Source organism: Ursus maritimus, unplaced genomic scaffold (assembly GCF_017311325.1).
Source record: "Ursus maritimus isolate PB19 unplaced genomic scaffold, ASM1731132v1 scaffold_5, whole genome shotgun sequence".
Classification (NCBI taxonomy): domain Eukaryota; kingdom Metazoa; phylum Chordata; class Mammalia; order Carnivora; family Ursidae; genus Ursus; species Ursus maritimus.
The window spans coordinates 35,004,492-35,026,939 of record NW_024426663.1 but is presented as its reverse complement, the minus strand read 5'-3'; the positions used below and the strand labels follow the sequence as shown (position 1 = coordinate 35,026,939).

The window sequence follows — 22,448 nt, the reverse complement described above, 5'->3', positions numbered from 1 at the left end:
CGCCCCGGGAGCGGAGCCGGGTTTCAGTCCCGTGGGCGGCGTGCGCGCTCTCCCCGGCGGCCGCGCAGGTGAGTGGGTCCCGGGGGGTGGGGCCCACGTGAGGCGGCGGCGGACGGGGAGGGGCCCGGCAGCCCCCCGGCAGGTGCGCGGGGTGGGGCAGCAGAGGCCCTGGGCCGCTGAGCGCGCGGCCGGGCCCGCGGCGCTGGCCGCTCAGCCCCGCCATAACCTGCGGCCGAGGCCGGACCGAGGCGCGGAATGAGGTGAGGGCCCCGGGGAGAGCGGGGCCTGCGCGTCAGGAGGGCCCCTCAGCAGCCCGCTTTCATTCAGGAGACAGGTGCGCGGCGAGGCGCGCCCGGCCCGCCGCGAAGGCGCCGCCCTTCCCGGGCGCGGGGATCCTCGGATCCCGACCTGCGCACGGACTTAGTTCCGGCCGCTTTGGGGCGTCATCTCGACGGACCGAGAATGGGTTTTCTGTCAGACGCGCAGTCCGAGCGCTGCGTGGGGTCGGCAGACCCGAAAACAGATTGGTGGGAGCGGACGCCGAGCGGTGTCCCTTGTCACTCACGCGTGGGTTAGGTTAAAACCCTCGGGGTTTTCCCGACTCCAGGAAGCCCCGAAACGTGTCGTGGGCCCAGCAGAACTTTAAAGCTCGCTAAAGCGATGCCTCTGGTTTTGTAAAGACGACCAAGTTCGGTTCCGGTGTCACTTTCTTGGGGAAACCATTTGTCCTCCCAGCGCTATGGCTTTCGGAGCTGTGTGTTCCAACAGCATGGAGCCCGAGTCCCGGGGCTCGTCCAGAACAAAGACTGGATCTGCGGGGGCTCTCAGTGACCCCCTGAAAGATTCGTGAGGGGTAGCCAGGTAACCACCGTGTGGTCGAGGACCGCGGACCACTGCCTTCCAAAATCACGTATTTTGTTATTCCGTGATTCTCCGCATTTACTTTTTGCTTTTTATTTAAAAATTATTTTTATGAGGTAAACATTGATAAGGTGTTCTAATAATTCAAATGAGCCACTTTACACAGGTGAAGATGAAGTAAATCCGCTACAGTGAAGCACACTTTTTCACCTGGGTGTTAAATTAAGCAATGGGATAGCCTTTAAATGCATATATATCAAAGATACAGAGTTATGTAAAACTTGCTGAAGTTATTTCTGTGCTTTTGCTTCTACTTTTCTTAGGAAAATGTATTTCAGAACTCTAGTAGTACCGTGCATTTCTAGAATTTAAATGTTTTTAGACACAGGAGCGCCTGCGTGACTGTCGGTTAAGCGTCTGCCTTCGGTTCGGGTCATGATCCCAGGATCCTGGGATTGAGGGAACCTGCTTCTGCCTCTCCCTCTGCCTTCGTCTTCCCCTGTGTGTGTGCTGTGTGTGTCTCTCCCTGGCAAGTAAATAAATAAAATCTCTTTAAAAATGAGATAAATGTTTTTAGACACATGAGATAAATGGCAGAGACAAAAATAACTGCGAATTGCTGTCATTTATAGAGCTCCTGCTTTGCATTGGGCACCATGCTGGAACTAGCACAGTTAATTCTCTAAAATTGGAGTACCCCATTAGAAGACCCAGAAATTTAGAACTCTTTCCATTTTCACCCATTCCGTGGGTGACAGGATCTAGTCTATGGTAGTACTTACCCTTCTGTGTGTACACTGCCTACTGGACATCTCCACCGGGATTTCTGATGGGTATCTCAAACTCTTCAGGCTGCTTGTCCCCAGGGCTGTCTCCAGTTTGGAGGGGTGGAGAAATGTTGCATACGAAATGATCTGATGTCTGAGATTTGCTTCATAGTAATCTGTTGGCTGAAGGAATAAACAGGAGGGATAGATGAAACAGGGTTGGTCATAAAATGATCATTATTGAGTTGATTGATGGATACCTAGGGTTCATGATACTATTTTCACTTTTTATTATGTTTGAAATTTTCTGTAATACAAAAATTTTAATGCCCTGTATTAAAAAATCTGACTTCTTTGTATCTCCATTGCTACCAACATGGTCCATTGGATTCAGTCACTGGCCTCTTAGCCATTCTCCCTGTTTTCTCCCTTGTCTCCTGGAGTGTACTCTGGACAAACCATCCAGAGTGATCCTATTAAAGCACATCAGATCCAGTCACTGCTCTACTCAGAATGCTCCCTTGTCTTCCCATCTCACTCCCAGTAAAAGCCCAAATCCTTTCCAATAGTTCCCAAGGCCCTAGCGATTCAGACAGACTTAATTCTGCTGCTTACCCTCTCACTCACTCTGCTGCTGCCCCACTGGCCTCCACGACTTAATAGTTCCTGAATTTGCCAGGCACTCCTGCCTCAAGGCTTTTGCACTAGCTGTTCCATCTGCCTGGACCTCTTCCCCTGATACCTGTCTGGCTTCCTCCTTCACCTCCTTCATTTCTATATTCAGATGTCACATTCTCAATGAAAACTTCCCAGCTCATTCTATTTAAAATTGTAACACCTTGCCGGCAAAGTGCTCCTTATCACCATTCTTAACTTTGTTCTTTAGCATCTGATATATTTTACTTCCCTTATCTATCATCTGTAATCGCCCCCCGTGGAGACTTAAGTTCCATGAATGCAGGGATTTCAGTTGGTTTTGTTCACTGATACACTTTTAGCATGCCTGGTGCATAGCAGATGTTTGGTGAGTATTTGTTGAACAATAGGTCTCCATTTTACAAAATGAAATAAAACATAGCCTTCGGGGGGCACCTGGGTGGTTCAGTCAGTTACGCATCTGACTCAGGTCATGATCTCAGGGTCAGAAGATCGAGCCCCACATCAGGCTCTGCACTGGTCATGGATCCTGCTCAAGATTCTCTCTCTCCCTCTGTTCTCTCTCTCAATTCAAAACAAAACAAAAACCAAAGCCTGAGGAATTTCTAAGTGGTTCAACACCACAAAGGTGAGATTCTCCCTTCATAGTGCCAAGTACAGTGCTCTATGCCCAGTGAGTTTTCGGTAAGTACTTGCTCATGAGCAGTGTTGAGGGAGAAATTCATTGTGCCTCAAACCTAGTAGTTACATTAGCAAATAGTGTCCTTCTTAGTGTATACAAGTCCAGGTCACTGATTTCATGAAGGAAATCAGTTCTAGTAAAAGTGCTTTTTCTCTGCTTCATTTTTTAGGTGGATCAAACACCCTCTGCAATACTGTCTGAGTGTTGTTATGGCAACAGCAGATCGCCTTTAGGTGGCCACCCTGGAAAGAGTGCTACACATGATATTCGTTGTGGTTCTGTGTTGTACTTTTGGGGGAATCTTAACCTTCAGTGATTTTTTTTTCTCTGAGAATTCAATTTTTAAATCGAGTATCAAGTATTAATATTTTAGAGTGGAAGAAGCAACTCCCCTAAACTGACTTCCCTGATTTGAGAAAAAAAGGGGCTCCTCAGTCCCTGTATTTAACAGACCGCTTCTCCCGGGCCATTCCAAAGCGGATTTGAGGTAATGAAAATGAGGAGTATTTGCTGACGCATCAAACTTTGGTATGCTCAGCTATTAAATATCTTGACTTAGGTGTTGGAGGAAAGGATTCTACTTGAGATGTGTTAGTATCCTGTACTATTAAAATTTAGCTTTGTTGTTTATCGGGCTCATAAATAAATTAGACTTACAAGTGTTTTAATTCAGAACTAAGATTTTAACCTTAATTGCCCTTAAAATCATATAGAATGATGATGCTATCCCTGGCTAATATGCTGTATATGTTTAAAATATTTATATTATCATTTTTACATACCATGATAATTAGGCACGATCATATTGGTTTCCTAAATATGATTATCTGCCATTAAGTGAATAAGATCGGCATTAGTGAAAGAATCAATAACTAGGCATAAGCAATAACTTTGATCTTGGCCACAGGTGTAAAAGTCACAAATGTCGTCAAATGATGGAAGATCCAGGAATCGGGACAGGCACTATGATGAAGTCCCGAGGGACTCACCCTATCAAGATGGCACCATAGGAACCCTCCAGACTCTTCGCAGCAGTGAGCTGGCTGTGAGTGCTGATCCCTTGCCACCACCCCCTCTCCCGTTACAGCCACCATTCGGCCCAGACTTCTACTCAAGTGACACAGAGGAACCGGCCATAGCACCAGATCTCAAACCCATAAGGCGCTTTGTTCCTGAGTCCTGGAAGAACTTCTTCAGAGGGAAGAAAAAGGACCCGGAATGGGATAAGCCGGTGTCTGACATCAGATACATCTCGGATGGAGTGGAATGTTCACCTCCAGCCTCTCCAGCAAGACCAAACCACCATTCGCCCCCCAACTCTTACAAAGATCCTTGCGGAGGGTCCGAAGGAACGTTTAATTCCCCGAAAGAGTCTGAGGCAATGTTTCCCCAGGATCCCTATGGTTCAGTAGGCCGACACACGCAGACAGCCCGAACGTATAGCGAGAAGGTGGAAGAGTATAACCTGAGGTATTCCTACATGAAGTCGTGGGCAGGCCTGCTGCGGATTCTGGGCGTGGTGGAGCTGCTTTTGGGAGCTGGCGTCTTTGCTTGTGTCACAGCTTACATTTACAAGGACAGCGAGTGGTACAACCTGTTTGGATATTCACAGCCCTATGGCATGGGGGGCATCGGTGGCCTGGGCAGCACGTATGGGGGCTATTACTACAGTGGCCCCAAAACCCCTTTCATACTCGTGGTTGCTGGATTAGCTTGGATCGCCACCGTCATTATTCTGGTTCTCGGCATGTCCATGTATTATCGGACCATTCTCTTGGATTCTAATTGGTGGCCTCTAACTGAATTTGGAATTAACGTTGCCTTGTTTATTTTGTACATGGCTGCCGCCATAGTCTACGTGAATGATACCAACCGAGGTGGACTCTGCTACTACCCGTTATTTAATACACCGATGAATGCACTGTTCTGCCGCGTGGAAGGAGGACAGATAGCGGCAATGATCTTCCTGTTTGTCACCATGATTGTTTATCTCATTAGTGCCTTGGTGTGCCTAAAGCTGTGGAGGCACGAGGCAGCTCGGAGACATAGGGAGTACATGGAACAACAGGAGGTAAGGAATTTCACTGTCCTTCATTCATTCTTTAATTTTTCCTCCTGTTATTTTCTCCCTTGTTAAATATGTATGTTTGTCAAAACAAAGATTTTTATAAAAGCCATTTTTTTTTTTAATGATCTGAAACTCGAAAGTCCGAGCTCAGTATCCGACCTGCTTTTGGTGGCATAACCCACTGTGGTGTGTCACCGACGTGTAACACAGTGTGTAGTTCGTTGGCTGCACTATGTCTGTGATGCTTAAGGCGAAAACACAGCTACTAAATTTTTGCAATTTTTGCAACAAAGAATAATGCCATTTTCAGTACAATAAATGTCTCCTCATTAAAGTAAGTTTGAGAATGGGGTTGATTCTTTAGTGTGGTAAAGCTTAATAAAAAACATTTGTTGGCTATAGGAGGAAAGTGCTCATTTATATGTTACGATCAGTGGCGCTTTCTTCCAGTAACTTAAATAAAATCAAATAAGAGCACAGTGAACCACGTTTGGTTTTTTTTTTTAAGTATTGAGGAGCTGAGTTGTAATGAACATACTCTGAAAACTTGCCCAGGCATTTTGATGTTTCATTCTTATTTTGGGGAGATGAATGTTCCCAAATTAGAATAGGAGCCTGGCACTTGTTCTTATTTCTAGGATTTAACTAACTAAATATAAGAAGAAGGAGAAGAAGGAAAATTATTAATAATAATAATGATACCTGGAGGATAAGATTATATAAAAGCCATATTTAAAATTATTTTACTTGAACAGTAGCAAAAATGTTAGACTATGTTCCTTTATCTTCATTATACCCTGAAATAAGTTAATGTTTTGTTTTCTTCTAAGGAGGAGTGTGTAGTAGAATTTCCTATGCTGCCAACGTCTTAATTTTTTCTTAATTTTGAGTCAACTTATTATGCATTTTTCTTTTCCCACTTTCCAAAGGTTTCCTAGATACTATATAATTGCAAATACTATGTATGTGGGCAAAACTGTAGATAAAAATGAAATCCTGCCCTATTTACTCAGTAACCTATTTACTCACCTGTATATTTCGTGTTTAATCTTTCGCAGGAATCTTATACATAACAAAAAAAAAAAAACCCACTAATTTTGTAACAGGTACCGTATGTGTTATACAAAGGACTTTAACATGTTTCACTGTGATCCATACTCTCTCATCACAAAATACATTAATCTTACTAGAACTCCACATAGATTCAAGTTATTTCTAAAAATCTATCTCAGCACATTAAGCATATGTCTCCAATTTAAGCATCTGTGTGTACAAAATAATTTCAAATTCTAAACAGTGTGAAGTACAGAGAGTGAAACACACACTTCATCATGATTTTATGTAAGTCTAGTAACAACAGACTTCTTAATGTCATTTCAAAATTCTACATGAGAATGACTATCATTATCAACATAATACATTAATTTCTTTCTCCTTTCTCAGAACTTGTTCCTTTAAGACTTTTCCCCCTAAAGGTTTTATTTATTTATTTATTTGAGAGAGAGAGAGTGCATGAGCGGGGAGGATAGGGAGAAGCAGTCTCCCCATGAGCGGGGAGCCTGACTCAGGGATCCCAGAACCCTGGGATCATGACCTGAGCCGAAGACAGAAGCTTAACAGACTGAGCCACTCGCGCGCCCTCCATAAGACTTTTTATAATGCTTGATTAGGCTTGAATTAGCTCTCATGTCGGAGGTTGTGCCCGTTTTTTATGTCACTGTAACTTCTTAAACGTTAGAGGCTATGATGGCCTTTGGTTTTTTTTCTATTTCTTTTACAACTATAACTGTTCTAAATTACTTAATTGCAAAGGTAATGGGAGCCAAGAATAAATAAAATCTCTAGGTAATTCAAAGCCATCTACCTAATAGTCTCTCTCATGTCTGTACCTCCAACTCTGCTGTGTGCTCCTGACTGGCAGGAGTTAGGGTTAACCCAGCTCCTCCGCCAGCCCACGGAAAGTCCCCAGATGAGAAGGAGGGACATCTGTCAAGTAGAGAATCAACATCTGTGAAACCAGATTGGGCTATAAATGCATATGGATGAAAATATTCACAAAGTAGCCTCGTACCCCTCTGAAAAATCATTTTAACTCTTTTTCGTTCTAGATAAGTGAGCCATCATTGCCATCCAAAAGGAAAATGGTGAGAATAAAATTCACATTGTATTTTATGTCTAGATTGTTACTTTCTCTTCTCTCTGTTTACCTACAGAGTAGATCATCTGTCTGTGAAAGTGTATCTATTACATTGAGTTCCTAACTGAACATCCAGTTCAACTTTCAGCTTTTTTCTCATAATGAAAAGATCAAATTAGACGTGCACATGGTGTATGTTGGGCAAAACTATAAGTTCTGTAGTTTATAGCTTCTTTTCATTTTGTTAGTTAAAAGATTATGCAAGTGAACAGCTGGTTCTCCTTATGTTTAAAATTAAATTTAAAAATTTAATTTAACTAAAAAAATAAAAATGTTTTAAGTCAAGGGGATTCTCTCAAACTTTCCTTAGTCTTTTTAAAGTTCTTTGCTGTTCTTTTCTGTCCTTCTGACCTTGCTTTCAGATGCTAAATTTTGTTGTGGCAGGAAGAAAATTCCTATTCCAGAATTGATTAACATCATGGCAGTAGTCAAGGTATTTACCTTTCCATGCCTTGATTTCTTTGTCTGTAAAATTGGACTGATAATAATTGATTCCTAAAAAAAATAAAAATGAAAATAAATTTTAAAAAATCTTAAAAATAATTGATTCCTACCTCATGTATTTGACAAGAGGATTAAATGAGATGCTGTTATTATAATTATTTACATATATGTAAAAACCTAATATATTTTAATAATCATAATTTTACCACATTGAAAAGTCCTTTTTTAAAGATATTGGTCGTTATTTCTAAGCAAGAAGTTGAGAATCCAACTTTTGGATTTGTTTCTTTGAAAAGGGGGTGTATTTATTTGGTTCAAAATTCAAAGGGTCTCTAATACAAAGTTTTCTCTCACACCTCATGCCTCAGCTTCCTAGCTCTCCCACTTGGAAGGAACCACTGTTATCAGTACCTTGTGTTTCCTTTCAGACGTGTGTTTATATTATCAGTATATGTAATGTATATGTATACATACACACACACACACCCCCTTTCACACAAATGCTGGCATACCATGCACACCGTTACGTCCCTTATTTTTTTCTCTTAACAATACATTTCTAAGGTATTTACTTATTAGTACGTAAAGAACTTCTGCGTTCTCTTTTTATAGCTATATAGTATTGCATTGTATGAATGTACGTGTTTATTTTGATTGCCAAATTGCTGGATAGGAGTTTTACCAACTTCCACTGCCAGGAGCACCATAGGCTTCCTCACACCTTGACCAACACAGTGTTAGGAAAATTGTTGACATCTGTCAATCTGATAGGTGAAAAATGATATCTAAGGTAGTTATAATTTGCATTTTTCTTATAAAGAGTGAAATTGAGCATTTTCACGGATTATGTTTGCTTTTCCTTCCCTTTTAACTGTTTGTATCCTGTCTACTTTTTAATTGAGTTGCTAATTTATACAAGTCCTTTAAGTGCATGCATTTTGAAAATACCTTTTATAGGTTTTTTTTCTGAACTTTATTCTCTATAACACAAATACAATATGAAAATTTTTTGTTCACGGTAAAGTAAGGGATTTATGAAGTGGACAAATGACACTTTGTCCAAGGGATTATGATTAATACATCAGTGTCTTCATTCATTCATTGAACAAACATGTCCCAGTAAGATTGTGGGCTAGTGATAGGACTACTACGAGGTACACCATCTCCATTTCCCAGGGGCTTACAAATCCAGTGAAAAAGAAAACACCAAAATGTTAATAGAGTGTGTGTATGTGTGAAAGAGAGAGTAAGCAAGAACTATAAAACTGAACTTGCTTAAAGATTTGTGTTTCTCAAAAAAAAAAAGAGAGAGAGGGAGAGTGAGATTTGTGTTCTCTGCTATCTCCTGGGGAAATCAATTTATTTACGATAATGTCTCAAATTCAGCATTGTTAATTGGTCAAAGCAATTGAGATCTGTAATTAGCCACAGTTTTTAATGGGTCAGTTGCCTTAAATTACTTCTGACATGTCTGTTAAGTCATCTGAATTGTGGTTTGCAGTTGAGCCTTGCCAGGATCCATAAATCTTTAGAAATCATGAGATACTTGAGCAGCCCTGACCAACCAGGCATGGGATAAATGAGGCTGGGATCGTTGGTCTACAGATTATCGAAGTTCCTCGCTCACAAGGCAGCACGGACCTAGTGCTACAAACCTATGCACTTGAAACGTTGTTCATAGAACTAGCGTGGTATGACTGTGTGCCTGTGGCTTTTTATTTGCTTTTATTGTACTTTGTTTTAACTTCCTAATTCCCTTGTGCTTTGGTTTTAAATATTTATTTATTATTGCTTTCAGGATGTGCATTTCAGTTAGACTTGTTAACTCAGTGGTACTTAACGTCAGAGTGAGTGAAATGAACGTTCCCTTTTAAACTGTTCTATAGATAGATGGATAGATAGATAGTAGTTGCCTTCAGGAGGGCCACTGCCTAACTGTGGGAAGACAGGGGTAGAGGGAGACTTACTTGTTATCATATACCCTATTAGACTTTTGAATCATGTGTATATATTACCTATTCAAAATTTTTAAAGTTTTTAACAAATTAAATTAATAAATAATTACTTCGAATAAATTTGACATAAGCAATGTAGAGCTGATATTTAAATAATTAATAACACTGGCCCTTTGTCTGAGATTTAAGTGCAGCTTCCCTAACTTAACCTATGGTCTGCCTTTCAGTGTTAGTGACCTTGACCAGATAAAGGGAGTACTCTTCCCAGTTAGGAGTCATGAGAGTGGTTTGGCCAGATCATTGTTAATACTCTCATTCCAGATTGCCAGTATTGCCTTAACCCTTTCGTAAATCCTACTCCCTCAGAGGGACTGACTGGGAAGCTCGTGAACCCCACCCTGGCCAGGGATGACCATCATGAGTGCATTGCAGCCCGGTGAGAGTCCTAAAATAACACTCACTGCGTGGAAAATATCAAGTTTAAAAGGATTTTAGGAGATGGATCAGGATTACACAGCCTATGTATAATGGAAAAGGGGTCTAGAAATTATATTATATATATTACATTTAAGGAAATTCACTTTCTAAAAGTTGACAGTCTTGTGAACAAGTGATAGCATAATCTGATTTCAGGGTTAGCAAGTCAGAGTGCTAGCATTAGGAAGTATGTTTCAGATCATCCTCAGGGCCTTAAGAATCTATTTGCTTTGTGGGGGTTAATGGTGGTGTGCACTTTGCAGATGTTGATTGTTCAGCAACAAGCTGGACAGGACTATCTCTCAGGCCTGTAGTGTGGCAGTGAAGTGGCAATGGTGGTCATTCTTTTCCACTGTGCAATTTATGGGTTTCCTCATCAGTCCCTTTGAAGTAATGGGATTTGCCAATGGGGTTAAGTGCAGAGTAGAGTCAACCCAAAAGGCCTGGCTGAATTGGGGAAGTTGTCCCAAATGCTAGGGTGGTCAGCGTCATTGGTGAGAATGTGGCTGAAGCAGACTCCACAGATAGGACAGGATTTGGGAAATCAGCCAGCAAGTGCTAGGGTACCTCTTTCAGGCTGCCCTGGAAGGCTGGTACAGGCATGTCCAGGGTGTGTTGCAGGGTCCTGGCTCCTGAGAGGTCCTGGAATAGTCAGGAATAATCTTAGTGGAGTTAGAACCCCATTCCTAGGGCTCCTTTGAAAATCATACCAGTCCTGTTAACTTAACACTCTTTGAAGATACAGGACCTGAATGCAAAGGGAACCCTTTCACAGGGCTCTTTCCCTGGGAAGTGAATCACAGTGGATCAACATTTAGGTATATTCTAGAGGCAGACCTCTGGGAGGGAATCTCGTGACTTAATTGGGGAATTTCTATTGGACTTACCTACTAGGAACCTTGTAGAAAAGGTTGGATCTCCAATTTCTCATGGATTTTTCACCTGCTTCCTTCCTGGTTCTTAGTAGGGAAGAACTGGCAGGCTACACAGGAGAGGCAGTGTAGTATGATGAAGACAAAGTAAAATTTGGAATCAGGCAGATCTGAATTTGATTACTACTAGCTCTGTGATTCTGAGGAAGTTACTTACCCTCTCTGAACTAAAGTTCCTGTCCCTCATTTGGAACTGTTTACTGGCCTGTAACTTATTTTGTATCTTAACAAATACACTTTTTGAAGAGCAAATAAGATCATTTTTAAAAAGAAATATACAGACATAAAGTAAGATCAAACAGAGACAGAAACAAATTCTAATTAATCCCTAAGTGCTGGACATATTTTTTTCCAAGTAGAAAAGTCAGCATCTAATCTGAGCATTGAAGGTGGTGGTGTGGGTTTGGGATCGGGGCCCCTGCATTAGTGCATGGTGTGCTCAGAGGGAGAGAGACTCAGCATTTGGACAAATGCACACTGTTTCTAACTTGGCAACATATTCAGTCCCTTTTCATCTAGGGCATTTTCTTAATTGAAATTAGTTGGCACACAGTGTTACATTAGTTTCAGGTGTACAACATAGTGATTCGACTTCTTTATATGTCATGTTGTGCTCACCACAAGTGTAGATGCCATCTGTCACCAAACAACACTATTACATTGACTGTATTCCTTATGCTGTGCCTTTCATCCCCTTAATTTGAATAAGTTAACTGGAAGGGGCCTCCCATTCCCCTTCACCCAATATGTCTATCCTCCACCCTCCTCATCAGTGCATTGTTTAATTTGAAAAGCTTAGTAATTATAACCATAGCATTACTTACCCCCGTTGCTTAATTACTTTCTCTTGCCTTGCAGTAAAGCTTTTCTGATATTTGCTGATGGGACTCGTTTTTTGCTAGAAGGAAAGAAAGTTCCTATGAAATCTGGGGCCGTGTGTTTGTAGTCAGGAATACTGTTTGAGAGTGGTGTGTCCCAGGGCTGGAGCCCTACGCATCCTTCTAATAAGAGCCTAAAGAGGTTTTGATTCTTTGTCTTATGCGTACTTTCAGGTTTTTTTTTTTTTTTTTCTCAATAAGGTTTTCTGAATTGATGATCAGTGAGGTTCACCCAAGTACAGCGGAAGAAAATGTTAAGAGCATAAAAACAGAAAAATTTAAAGCAGATGAAATAGGCTCTGTGAAAATATTCTGACTTCTTAAAGCTCCTTTTTAAATTAAAAAGTGAATCTTGGAATGAGGGATGGGCAAGTAAGGGAAATGAACAGTTCCTGCTTGAAAAACTGTACCTAGGGAAACAAATTCTCCCTGGGCAGAATTTATGATTATGACCCGGAAACCTGAACTGGACACCATGGGCTGCTGCTAAGCTCTGAAGGGTCAGCATACTCCATCGCAGGTCCCCAGCCAGCTGCGTGGCAAATAGATTGTTAAATATTTAGAAGCTAAGGAGGGATGCCATGAAATAGAAAGCCTTTTATCAAGGCCAAAAAAGGTTTCCCTCATTTTATTTTATTTTAAGATTTTATTTATTTATTTGAAGAGAGAGAGCATGAGCGGGGGTGGGGGGGGTTGAGGTGGGGGGCAGGGGAGAGAGAAGCAGGCTCCCCACTGAGCGGCGATCTATACCAGGACCCAGAGACCATGACCTGAGCCAAAGGCAGACACTTAACTGACTGACCCGCCCAGGCGTCCCTGTTCCCCTCTTTTTAATCCCGTAATTCATTATCAAGATCAAACAGGTAAGAATTCATTAGTTTGAAGAAATGGCATCTTAAAAAGTAGAGACAAAGAAGAAGAATACTGGGGCGCCTGGGTGGCACTGCGGTTAAGCGTCTGCCTTCGGCTCAGGGCGTGATCCCGGCGTTCTGGGATGGAGCCCCACATCAGGCTCCTCCGCTATGAGCCTGCTTCTTCCTCTCCCACTCCCCCTGCTTGTGTTCCCTCTCTCGCTGGCTGTCTCTATCTCTGTTGAATAAATAAATAAAATCTTTAAAAAAAAAAAAAAAGAAGAAGAAGAAGAATACTAACCTTGGAAGGTGTTCCCTGAAGTACTCCTGTGTAATCTCCTTTCCTCGGGATTTCCTGCACCTCACTTGCATTCTTGCTGTCTGGGACCCAGTGGCCTGGTGTGCCTCCTGCACTGAGTCTATCTGGTACCCCCGTGGGCGCGCGTCTCCTCTGCATAACCCTGTCCCAGGGCTGGTTAGCTGACCTCGCCGCCGTCTAATGTGTGGGCTGTGCTGTTTGGGGAGTTAAAAGCTGGTGGTTTTTAGGATGAGCTCATCTTAAGCCAAACGTCAGAGGCAGCCTCGGAGGTAGGGAAATCAGGAAACAAAAGGATTTTAAAGCCATGCCTGGCAAGGTAGAGAGCAAAGTTTTAAAATGTGTTGTAGTTTGTTTTCAGCCAAGTGGGAACCCTCCCAAGCTGCTCTCTGTTTAGTTCAGGAAGTTTAATTCAACAAGCGAGTGCTGAAGTCCCAAGGGGCCAGTGGAGGGGGGCTTACTGCTAGGGAGCTCCCAGAATTGCAGGGCACTTTAGGATTGAACAGTATGCATTTAAGTAAACCTTCCTCATGTTATTCATTTAAAGCATCGATAAGCTGAAAAGTTCTGTTGTTTTTTGGTTTGTTTGTTTTTTGAGAGAGAGCACAAGCAGGGGAGATGGGCAGAGGCAGAGGGAGAAGCAGACTCTCCGCTGAGCAGGGAGCCTGATGTGGGGCTTGATCCCAGGACCCTGGGATCATGACCTGAGCCAAAGACAGATGCTTAACCGACTGAGCCACACAGGCACCCCCTATTTGTTTAAGTAGGCTCCATGCCCAGCGTGGAGCCCAAGCCAGGACTCAAAGTCATAACCCCTGAGATCAAGACCTGAGCTGTGATCAGGAGTCAGACATTTAATGGACTGAGCCACCCAGATGCCCCCAAAAGTTCCGGGTTTTAATTGTGGCTTTTCCACTTCCCAGCTGTGAGGCCCTAGAAAATTTACTTAACCTCTCTGAACCTTGCTGCCGTGTAAAACAGAAACCCCTCTCCTGGCATCCGCCAGCCTCACCAGTGTGGTCGGTGTTCTGGACACTGCCTGTTGGGGCTCCTGAACGGTCTTCCCCCAAAGCTGCACATCCATGTGAGCCTGCCCATTCCAGAGTGGGTTCCTCTGGGCATTGACACTCCTGCTTCCTGTGTGTCAGTATTTTAGAGCTTAGAGGCCTGTGCCCCACTACTGCCCCTCTGGGCCATTTCATCTTGTGGTACTTCTCCTCTTTTGAATGTACCGTTTTTTGCTGAAAAGACCTCTAAGAACTTTCCAGTTGAGAAACCAGGGTGACTTAAACAAGGAAACCACAGGTTCAGGACTCTTGGACAATGGAAAGGCCTCCACCGCCTTTCCTCTGGGTTTGCTTGCTTTCCTTTTCAGGTAATGAAAACAATGTAACTTGTCTCCTTTTCTGACCTACTCCCTACTTGGGGTTGATTCATCTCAAGGTCCCTGTGACATTTTTTTCTCTTTCCATTTAAGTAGCCTTGTTCCGAGGGTGCCTGGGTGGCTCAGTTGTTAAGCATCTGCCTTCAGCCCAGGGCCTGATCCCAGGGTCCTGGGATCGAGCCCCACATCAGGCTCCTCCGCTGGGAGCCTGCTTCTCCCTCCCCCACTCCCCCTGCTTGTGTTCCCTCTCTCGCTGGATGTCTTTCTCTCTGTCAAATAAATAAATAAAATCTTAAAAAATAAATAAATAAGTAGCCTTGTTCCATTTTTTCCCCGAATTTCTTATTTTGAACTACATTTTATGTTCTTTTTTTTTTTTTTAAGATTTTATTTATTTATTTATTTATTTATTTGAGAGAGAGAGCGATCACAGCTGGGGAAGGGGCAGAGGGAGAAGATATGGGACTCGATTCCAGGACCCTGGGATCATGACCTGAGCCTAAGGCAGATGCTTAACTGACTGAGCCACCAGGTGCCCTACATCTTGTATTCTTTTATAGCTAGTTAGGGTATATAAATCCTAAATAAAGTACTCGAGACCCCACATTTAACATTTCGTCATCCACGCTTGACGTACACATGATTGTGTTACCTGGCATGTAGTCCTGTACCTCAGTGTGGTTCCCCTTAGCTATTACAAAGTCATTCAGAACAACTTTGTGAGTATTAAACCCGTAATTCTCAAGTGAAATGTTAATGGCTGCTCTACTTTTCTTCCTCCTGCTTCTCCCCGTTTTCTTCTAAGATAAATTCATGGGTTTTTTTCCCCCTCTGCCTCTGTTTACAAACAAATCCTCTTTTTCTCCCAAACTGTAGTGTGATGTGGCCACCGGTGGTGACAGACTGAGAGAACAAGAAGTTAATTTCAAAGAATTGAGACCAACAAAAATGAAACCTGAACTTCTGAGTGGACACATCCCCGCAGGCCACATCCCTAAGCCTATCGTGATGCCCGACTATGTAGCGTGAGTGTCAGTTTAAATCCTTCTTCGAAGTAGAAACGGAGAGATCCCGTTTGGGCATTTCATTTTCCTATTTGTCTCCAAGTTCATGCTCTCTGCTTAAAAAATTTATATTTAAACAGTTGTTTGTTCTCAGAGAGGTAGTACATTAAATTGAAGATATGGCATGGTCAGTGAGGAATAAGCTAAGCTGATTTCCCATTCAGCCTGTTTACCTTTCTTTTCTTTTTTTTAAGATTTTTTTAATTTATCTGACAGGGAGAGAGAGAGAACGCAAGTAGGCAGAGCAGAAGACAGAGGGAGAGGGAGAAGCAGACTCCCCACTGAGTAGGGAGCTTGACGTGGGGCTCGATCCCACGAGCTGAAGGCAGACACTTAACCGATTGAGCCACCCAGGCGCCCCCCATTCAGCCTGTTTTCATTGAAAAAGTTACAACGTTGGTTAATTTTTCCCTCAGAAAATACCCTGTGATTCAGACAGAAGATGAACGAGAGCGCTATAAAGCTGTGTTCCAAGACCAGTTTTCAGAGTACAAAGAGCTCTCTGCAGAAGTCCAGGCCGTCTTGCGGAAGTTTGATGAGCTGGATGCAGTGATGAGCAGATTGCCACGTTGTTCGGAAAACCAACAGGTCAGTGCCTGCAGCTGCCCAGGAGGAGCCCCGAGAAAGGGAGGATGAAATCCGACCTTCACGTACGTGCGGGCAAGCCGTAATCACCATGTGCATTTGCTGTCTGCGTCTGAGAAAGTCATTTGAGGTCTGCAAGGGCACTAGTCAGGATTACAGTTCACATTATACAGTTTAGTGTGTTTTGCCATCAATTATGAAACCATTATTAACAGTTATAAAACAATCATTTTATTTTCTTATTTAAGTAAAAAACAAATTTGCCTAAGATACATATTGAGTCCCTCAAGGTCCCAAAGGAGACTGATGTCACACTCAAACTAAGATGATCTGAAAAAGATTTATTCACAAAGGGTGGGCAGGGTGTAGGGGAGCAACTGGGGGTCATGCATTCTCCAGATTCTCCAGGGGTAAGTAACGGGCAAGCGGTTAGCACCCCAGGTCCAAAGAGCACAGTGTGTAAGGACAGAGAGTAGATCTGAGCTTCTGGGCACACAGCAGATAGATAACTGTGATGGTGACGGAGGGAGCTTACAGCAGTCACTTGGGACTCAGTCACTTTCTGTAATGTTCTGGAGTTTGTAGTGGTTATCGCATTTTAATATTTCTGAAATCAGGTTGCCTTGATAATCCGTGGCATTTTTAATCAGATGTACATTTTTTATTGAGACACAATTCACATACCATAAAATTCACCTTTTTAAATTGAACAATTCACAGGGTTTTAGTACATTCACAAAGGTGTATAACCATTACTACCCCCTAATTCCAGAACATTTCCATCACTCCAGAAAGAAACCCCATACCCATCAGCACGTATTCCCCATCCCTGCCCCTCCAACCACTGACAACTACTAATGTACTTTTGTCTCTGGATTTGCTTATTTTGAACATTTTACATAAATGGAATGATATAACACGTGGCCTTTCGTGTCTGGCTTTTCATAACATTTTTAAGGTTCCTTTATATTGTAGGTAGATTCAGTATTTCATTTCTTTTTGTGGTATTTATTCCTTTGTATGTATATACCACATCTTGTTTATCCATTTATCAACTGATGGACATTTCAGTTGTTTCCACTTTTTGGCTGTTATGAATAATGGGATGAACATTTGTCTGTGATATGCTAATGTTTTAAAAGACGATATATTCATCTAAGCTATTGTTTGTATAATTCAAATTTTTTTTAATAAAAATTTTTATTTATTTGACACACACACACACAGAGCACAAGCAGGGAGAACAGCAGGCAGAGGGAGAGGGAGAAGCAGGCTTTCCGCCAAGCGGGGTGCCTGATGCAGGGCTCAATTTCATGACCCTTGGATCATGACCTGAGCCAAAGGCAGATGCTTAACCAACTGAGCCACCCAGGCACCCCTGTAATTCAAATTTTTAAAACTCACGGCATTTTTAACAAATGTCAAGCAAGTTAATGTATGTATATAACATATATATATATTTATATGTGTATGTTACATATATGTATTCTTCTGAGAGCCATATTGACTGAGCATCTTTGTTTTGACTGCAGACTTATAAGTGTACATTTAAATCAGTTATAATTTTGAGCTCTCTAAGCCAAAATATCTAGAGTAGTATCATTTTCACACTCCTGGAGCAAAGGAATGGTGTTTTCTATGAGATGCCAGTACCAGGAAGCAGGAAAAATCCAGCAAATATTGCAGGTCAAGGGTCACTTAGTACCATTTGAAAGACAGGGTCCACGGGTCCAAGAAGGATGCCCAAATTTATAGGCCCTTGAAGGAGTGCAGGAAGGATTGAGCAGGCCCCAGGAGACTGCGTTGGCACAGGCTGGGAAGAGCAAGCTGGTTCCAATCGTGCTGTGTAGTCTTTGAGCCTGGACCCAGAGGGCTTGGTTTATGGGCTTTGTGTGAATGGACAAGGGCTCGGCCATGTGGGTCTGCAGTTGAGGGTTGGGAGGGGCCTGTTATATAGGGCTGAGACTGGGTCCTCCCGTGATATTTCTGTACAGTATCAACAATAGTCATTTCCTGTGGTTTGTACACAGCATGGTAAGGAAGTAGCCAGGTGACAAGGCCACAGTTAGTCTCGGTGTCTCCTCAAGTCCCTCTCTAAAGTAAAAATATTCATTGTATCACAAAAGTGAACCTCTCATCGGCCACTGCTGAGCTTTGCTGTGGGCGGGAGCCTGAGGGAAGCCCATTCATTCCCTCACAGGTCCCCAGGGAGGTTTCCAAAGCCCAGTGGGCTGGTTTGGAGGGAGAGGTTCTCTCGCAGACCTGATTGTGTGCCCTTGAAAAATTAATCGCATGACTTTTTCTAAGTCTATAAAATAAGAATATTGCTCGAAATAATCTGTCCGGTCCTCACAGTCTTAAATTCCATTTCTCTGGCAGCCCCTAGGATAGTTTTTGCCGTTCTTATCTCTGCCCACATCTCCGTCACAGCACTGCTGGCCCCGGGCAGCTGGTTGACTCCCAGCCCAGGACCTCTTCAGACAGGTGACAACTGAATTAGCAGCGTCACCTCGATGCTGGCAAACAATCAAAGCACAGATGAAACTCATGCAAAAGGCACAAAAGAATTAAAATATGTTGCAAAAAGAATGTGGGTGGGTGATGAGAAATGTTCTCAGGGGAGGCTTTTAGAACTACAAACATTATTATCTTTTCTATTTTATTTATTAGGTCTTCAGTGTCTGACCACTCTAAAGCACAGGTTTTACATGGGTAAATTGCCCTGGTAATCCGTTCCCTTCGGATAGACTGTTGAGTCCATTAACAAATTTCATATTTATTGTAAATGTGTCTTAGAAGAAACCTCTTTAGTTATTTTTTCAAAGTCGAATAGTCTCAACCTCTTAATCCCAGTGTGTAATGTAGTTATTACGTACCAAGCCCTTTACAAGGATCATTTCAAATACGTGAAACTTCTCACGACTTTATGAGGTACCTGGGGTTACTGGTAAGAGAATGGAGTCCTGGGATAAACGGTTTGCCCAGGGCCAGACAGCTGGCATGCAGTGGCCCTGGGACTTGGTGATGGTTTCATGCAGGTGAGGGTGGGGGGGGGGGCTTTCTCTCTTGTTCACCCCTAGATCCCAATGTGGCAGATAGTAAGCCCTCTAATCTTTGTCCAGTGAATCAAATTTTAGTGTGTGAATACTTTCATTATAGTCTTAGATAAAAATTATTTTCTGTTCTGATTCCCAGTGTACTTAGATATTCTTGAGATATGATTTGAGTAAATGCGGGTGTTTTAATTCAAGTATACAATATATTATTTTTAGGAACATGAGAGAATTGCAAGAATCCATGAAGAGTTTAAGAAAAAAAAGAATGTGAGTAAACCATTTTCTTCTTCAAAGTATATTCTTATGCAGGTACAGTGGTGACAGCTGACAGACCTTAGATTCTTTCAGCTAAAGTAGTTCTTTTTTAATATTTCTTCAGATGCTACTTACTAGAGAACAGGAGTGGCTCCTGAATGCCTTTTCTTCTCCTCTTTGTCCTGAACACATTCTGTTACATCCTGGTTTTTAGCAACCTAGAGAAATGAGCACCAATATAGAATTTTTCAATGACATTTCCTTCAAAAAAGTTATTTTACATTTTTCACTCCATCCTTCATTGCACAGATCAGTACAGGCTGGAGAGAGCTTTTATTAATCTTTTCTGTCCTTACTATTTGCTCTTTGATATATTTTAAACTACCAAAGTTAAAGTTGTCTCAGTTCTCTGTATTTCCCACTCAATTTTGCTGTGAAACTGAAAGTATTCTAAAAAATAAAATCTACTTTAAAAGTGTAAAGAGCTGTTATTCTTTTTAGAAAGATTTTAAAATCTGTTGCAGGAGATCTGCTATGCAGCGTCACTTTCTGGGTGATAATACGTTTCTGTGTTCTTCACTGAGGAAACTAGAGGTTAAAATATTGGTTGTGTTTCTTTTCCAGGATCCCACATTTCTGGAAAAAAAAGAACGCTGTGATTATCTGAAGAATAAACTTTCTCACATAAAGCAAAGAATTCAAGAATATGATAAAGTAATGAGTTGGAATGTACAAGGTCATTCTTAAACCTTATTTGAAACTACTTTTTTTATATTAAACTTAATATTTATTTACTGCCTTTTCCATGCTAGTCTGTGATAGAGAAGCACCTGCTTTCTGCATCGGCCTCTAGGTGGTTTAGCTGGTATGCCATGCTACGATAGTATGATTTCACTTCAAACATTTCAAGACAAATTGAAATTTACCAAGGACCTTTACTCAGAACGGAAGAAATGCTGTGTTCATCTGCGTACATTTTACATGTATCCTGCTAGAGGTGGAAGTAGTGTAGAATCGTATCCTCAGTGTGATGAGCACACAGGGTATCATTCTGGTGCTGCTTTTTCCTTTTTAACTCAGGCCGGCTCCTGGGGTTTCTCTAGGACACATTTCTCTTCCTAGCCGAGGTGTCTTGCCTTCTCGTGAAAGGGCTTTGACTCCAAAATCAACATTTTCAAGTCTTATGATCTCAGGCAAGTTGCTCAATCTCTCTGTGCCTGTTTTCTCATCCGTAAAAATGGAGCTAGCGATAGTGCCTGCCTCGTAGGGTTGTTATGAAGATGAAGTGACTGATGTTGGTGAAGCACTTGGAAGAGACCCTGGCACGTTATACGCAGTCCGTTAGCACATGCAATCCGTAGACGTGGTTATGACATGAACAAACTGCGAAGGAAAGGTTCTTAATGAGCACGCTCAACCAGTTGACCAGAAGGCCCACGTGTCTCATGGATTTCTTTTTTTGCGGTTAATAACTCTTACCACATGTAGCTTTAAGCAGATACTTCCCTGTGGTTCTGTGCCCGTTGGGGTCCACCGCACCCCTCCTATCGTGAATCGCTGTCACTGTGCACAGAGGTCCACCCCCCACAGCCCAGCCCTTCCCGTACACATCTAGTGCAAGGATTGTGTGACCACCGTTGCCTCTTCTGCCCTCTTGGGTAAGGCCCCACGATCCTACATTTACTTAGAATCTCCTTTTGATTTATTGTGATGCTTCATCTTCCCAACCATTATCTTGGCTGTGGGGCCTTACCCAAGGAGATGTGATTTATTTTTATTAGTATGAGCAATGGGCCACCTAAAAGAATGTCTTTAAAAAATCATTGCTCTTGGATGCCATTCAGCAGCGTCTATCTTGTGGCAATTTTCCTAGGTGCGGAAGTACACCAGAGCTGCCATTCGAACAATTAATGTTGAGAGAATTTTCTAAAGCAATGAAACCAAAGAAAAGCATGTCGAAAAGCAGAGGCTAAAAAAGCACTGGATACTGAACAGACTTCCTAGTTTTTCTTTATCTTCGAAATCTTATTTAGTGTTTATTGTTAATATTTTAATGTTGTGGCTCCCAGAGTATGCTTAACACCCTAAGTGTCTTAAGAGGTGACACCTAGGGAAATCTGAGGCTCCTCTCGAAGTCCCCTTAACTGGAATAGCTTCACTTTCTGTTTTACATATTAGGGCCCCATGTTAACATTTTACTTAAGAAGCATACCAATGCTTTAAAAAAAAAAGAGGAAAAAAAACCCATGAAATAATGCCATTTTGATAGATTGTAAGGAGTTAGATTCATAGTGAAATGCAGTGTTAAATTTAACTTTGTGAAACTTAATTTTCCTATAATTGTAAATGTTAATCTTTGAAAAGCAATGTTGTAACGCTAACTTTTTAAATTTTTTATGTCAATACCTAGGCATATTAAATTTTCAACTACTTGTTTTTTTTCTGTGTGCCCTTCGTTGTTTGTTTTTCCAGCATTCCTGTGTGGACTGGGCATGTTCTTGAAAATATTTTCCATTATCAGAAAACAAACTGGAAAGTCATTGAAAACCTGTAGGTCATGATGTTCAGGTGACAGTTTCCTCCTCCCCCGTTATTTGCAAAAATTCAAAGCCAAGGCCACTGTGTACCACAAGCCAAGTGGCTTACTACAACAGAAATCTATTGTTTCACAGTTCTGCAGGCAGAAGTCCGAAACCAAGGTGTCAGCAGAGCCAAGCTCTCTCTGAAACCAGTGGGGAATCCTTCCTAGCTTTTGGTGGTTTGCTGGCAACCTTTGACGTTCCTTGGCTTGTGTGTTTATCACCCCAAACCTCTCCTTCACATTGCCTTCTCCCTGTGTCTCAGGCTTCACTTGGCTGTCTTCTTATGACACCAGTCATATTGGATTATGGACCCACCCTCTCATCTATGACCTCATCTTAACTAATCACCCCTGCAAAGACCCTATTTCCAAATAACATCACATTCTTGATATACCAGAGGTTAGATCTTTTTTTTGTGGAGGGAGGATACGATTCAA

The 22,448-nt window shown here is 42.1% G+C and overlaps 1 protein-coding gene across 1 annotated transcript; it reads left to right on the top strand.

Moving 5' to 3' along the window:
• On the top strand, positions 1–21,869 carry MARVELD2 (MARVEL domain containing 2). Its single transcript, XM_040622206.1, has 8 exons — positions 1–68; positions 3,137–3,454; positions 3,875–5,038; positions 7,144–7,179; positions 15,346–15,494; positions 15,950–16,121; positions 19,391–19,441; positions 20,054–21,869. Exons 3-8 carry the CDS (start codon positions 3,890–3,892, stop codon positions 20,174–20,176), a joined length of 1,680 nt encoding a protein of 559 aa, XP_040478140.1. The 5' UTR covers positions 1–68; positions 3,137–3,454; positions 3,875–3,889; the 3' UTR covers positions 20,177–21,869.
• The last annotated feature ends 579 nt before the right edge of the window (positions 21,870–22,448 follow it).

Excerpts from the sequence above, each read along its gene's own strand:
- MARVELD2 (XM_040622206.1), top strand. The coding sequence starts at position 3,890 with ATGTCGTCAAATGATGGAAGATCCAGGAATCGGGACAGGCACTATGAT. Across the intron at positions 5,039-7,143 it reads AGTACATGGAACAACAGGAG|ATAAGTGAGCCATCATTGCC; the intron begins GTAAGGAATTTC and ends TTTTCGTTCTAG. Across the intron at positions 16,122-19,390 it reads GTTGTTCGGAAAACCAACAG|GAACATGAGAGAATTGCAAG; the intron begins GTCAGTGCCTGC and ends TATTATTTTTAG.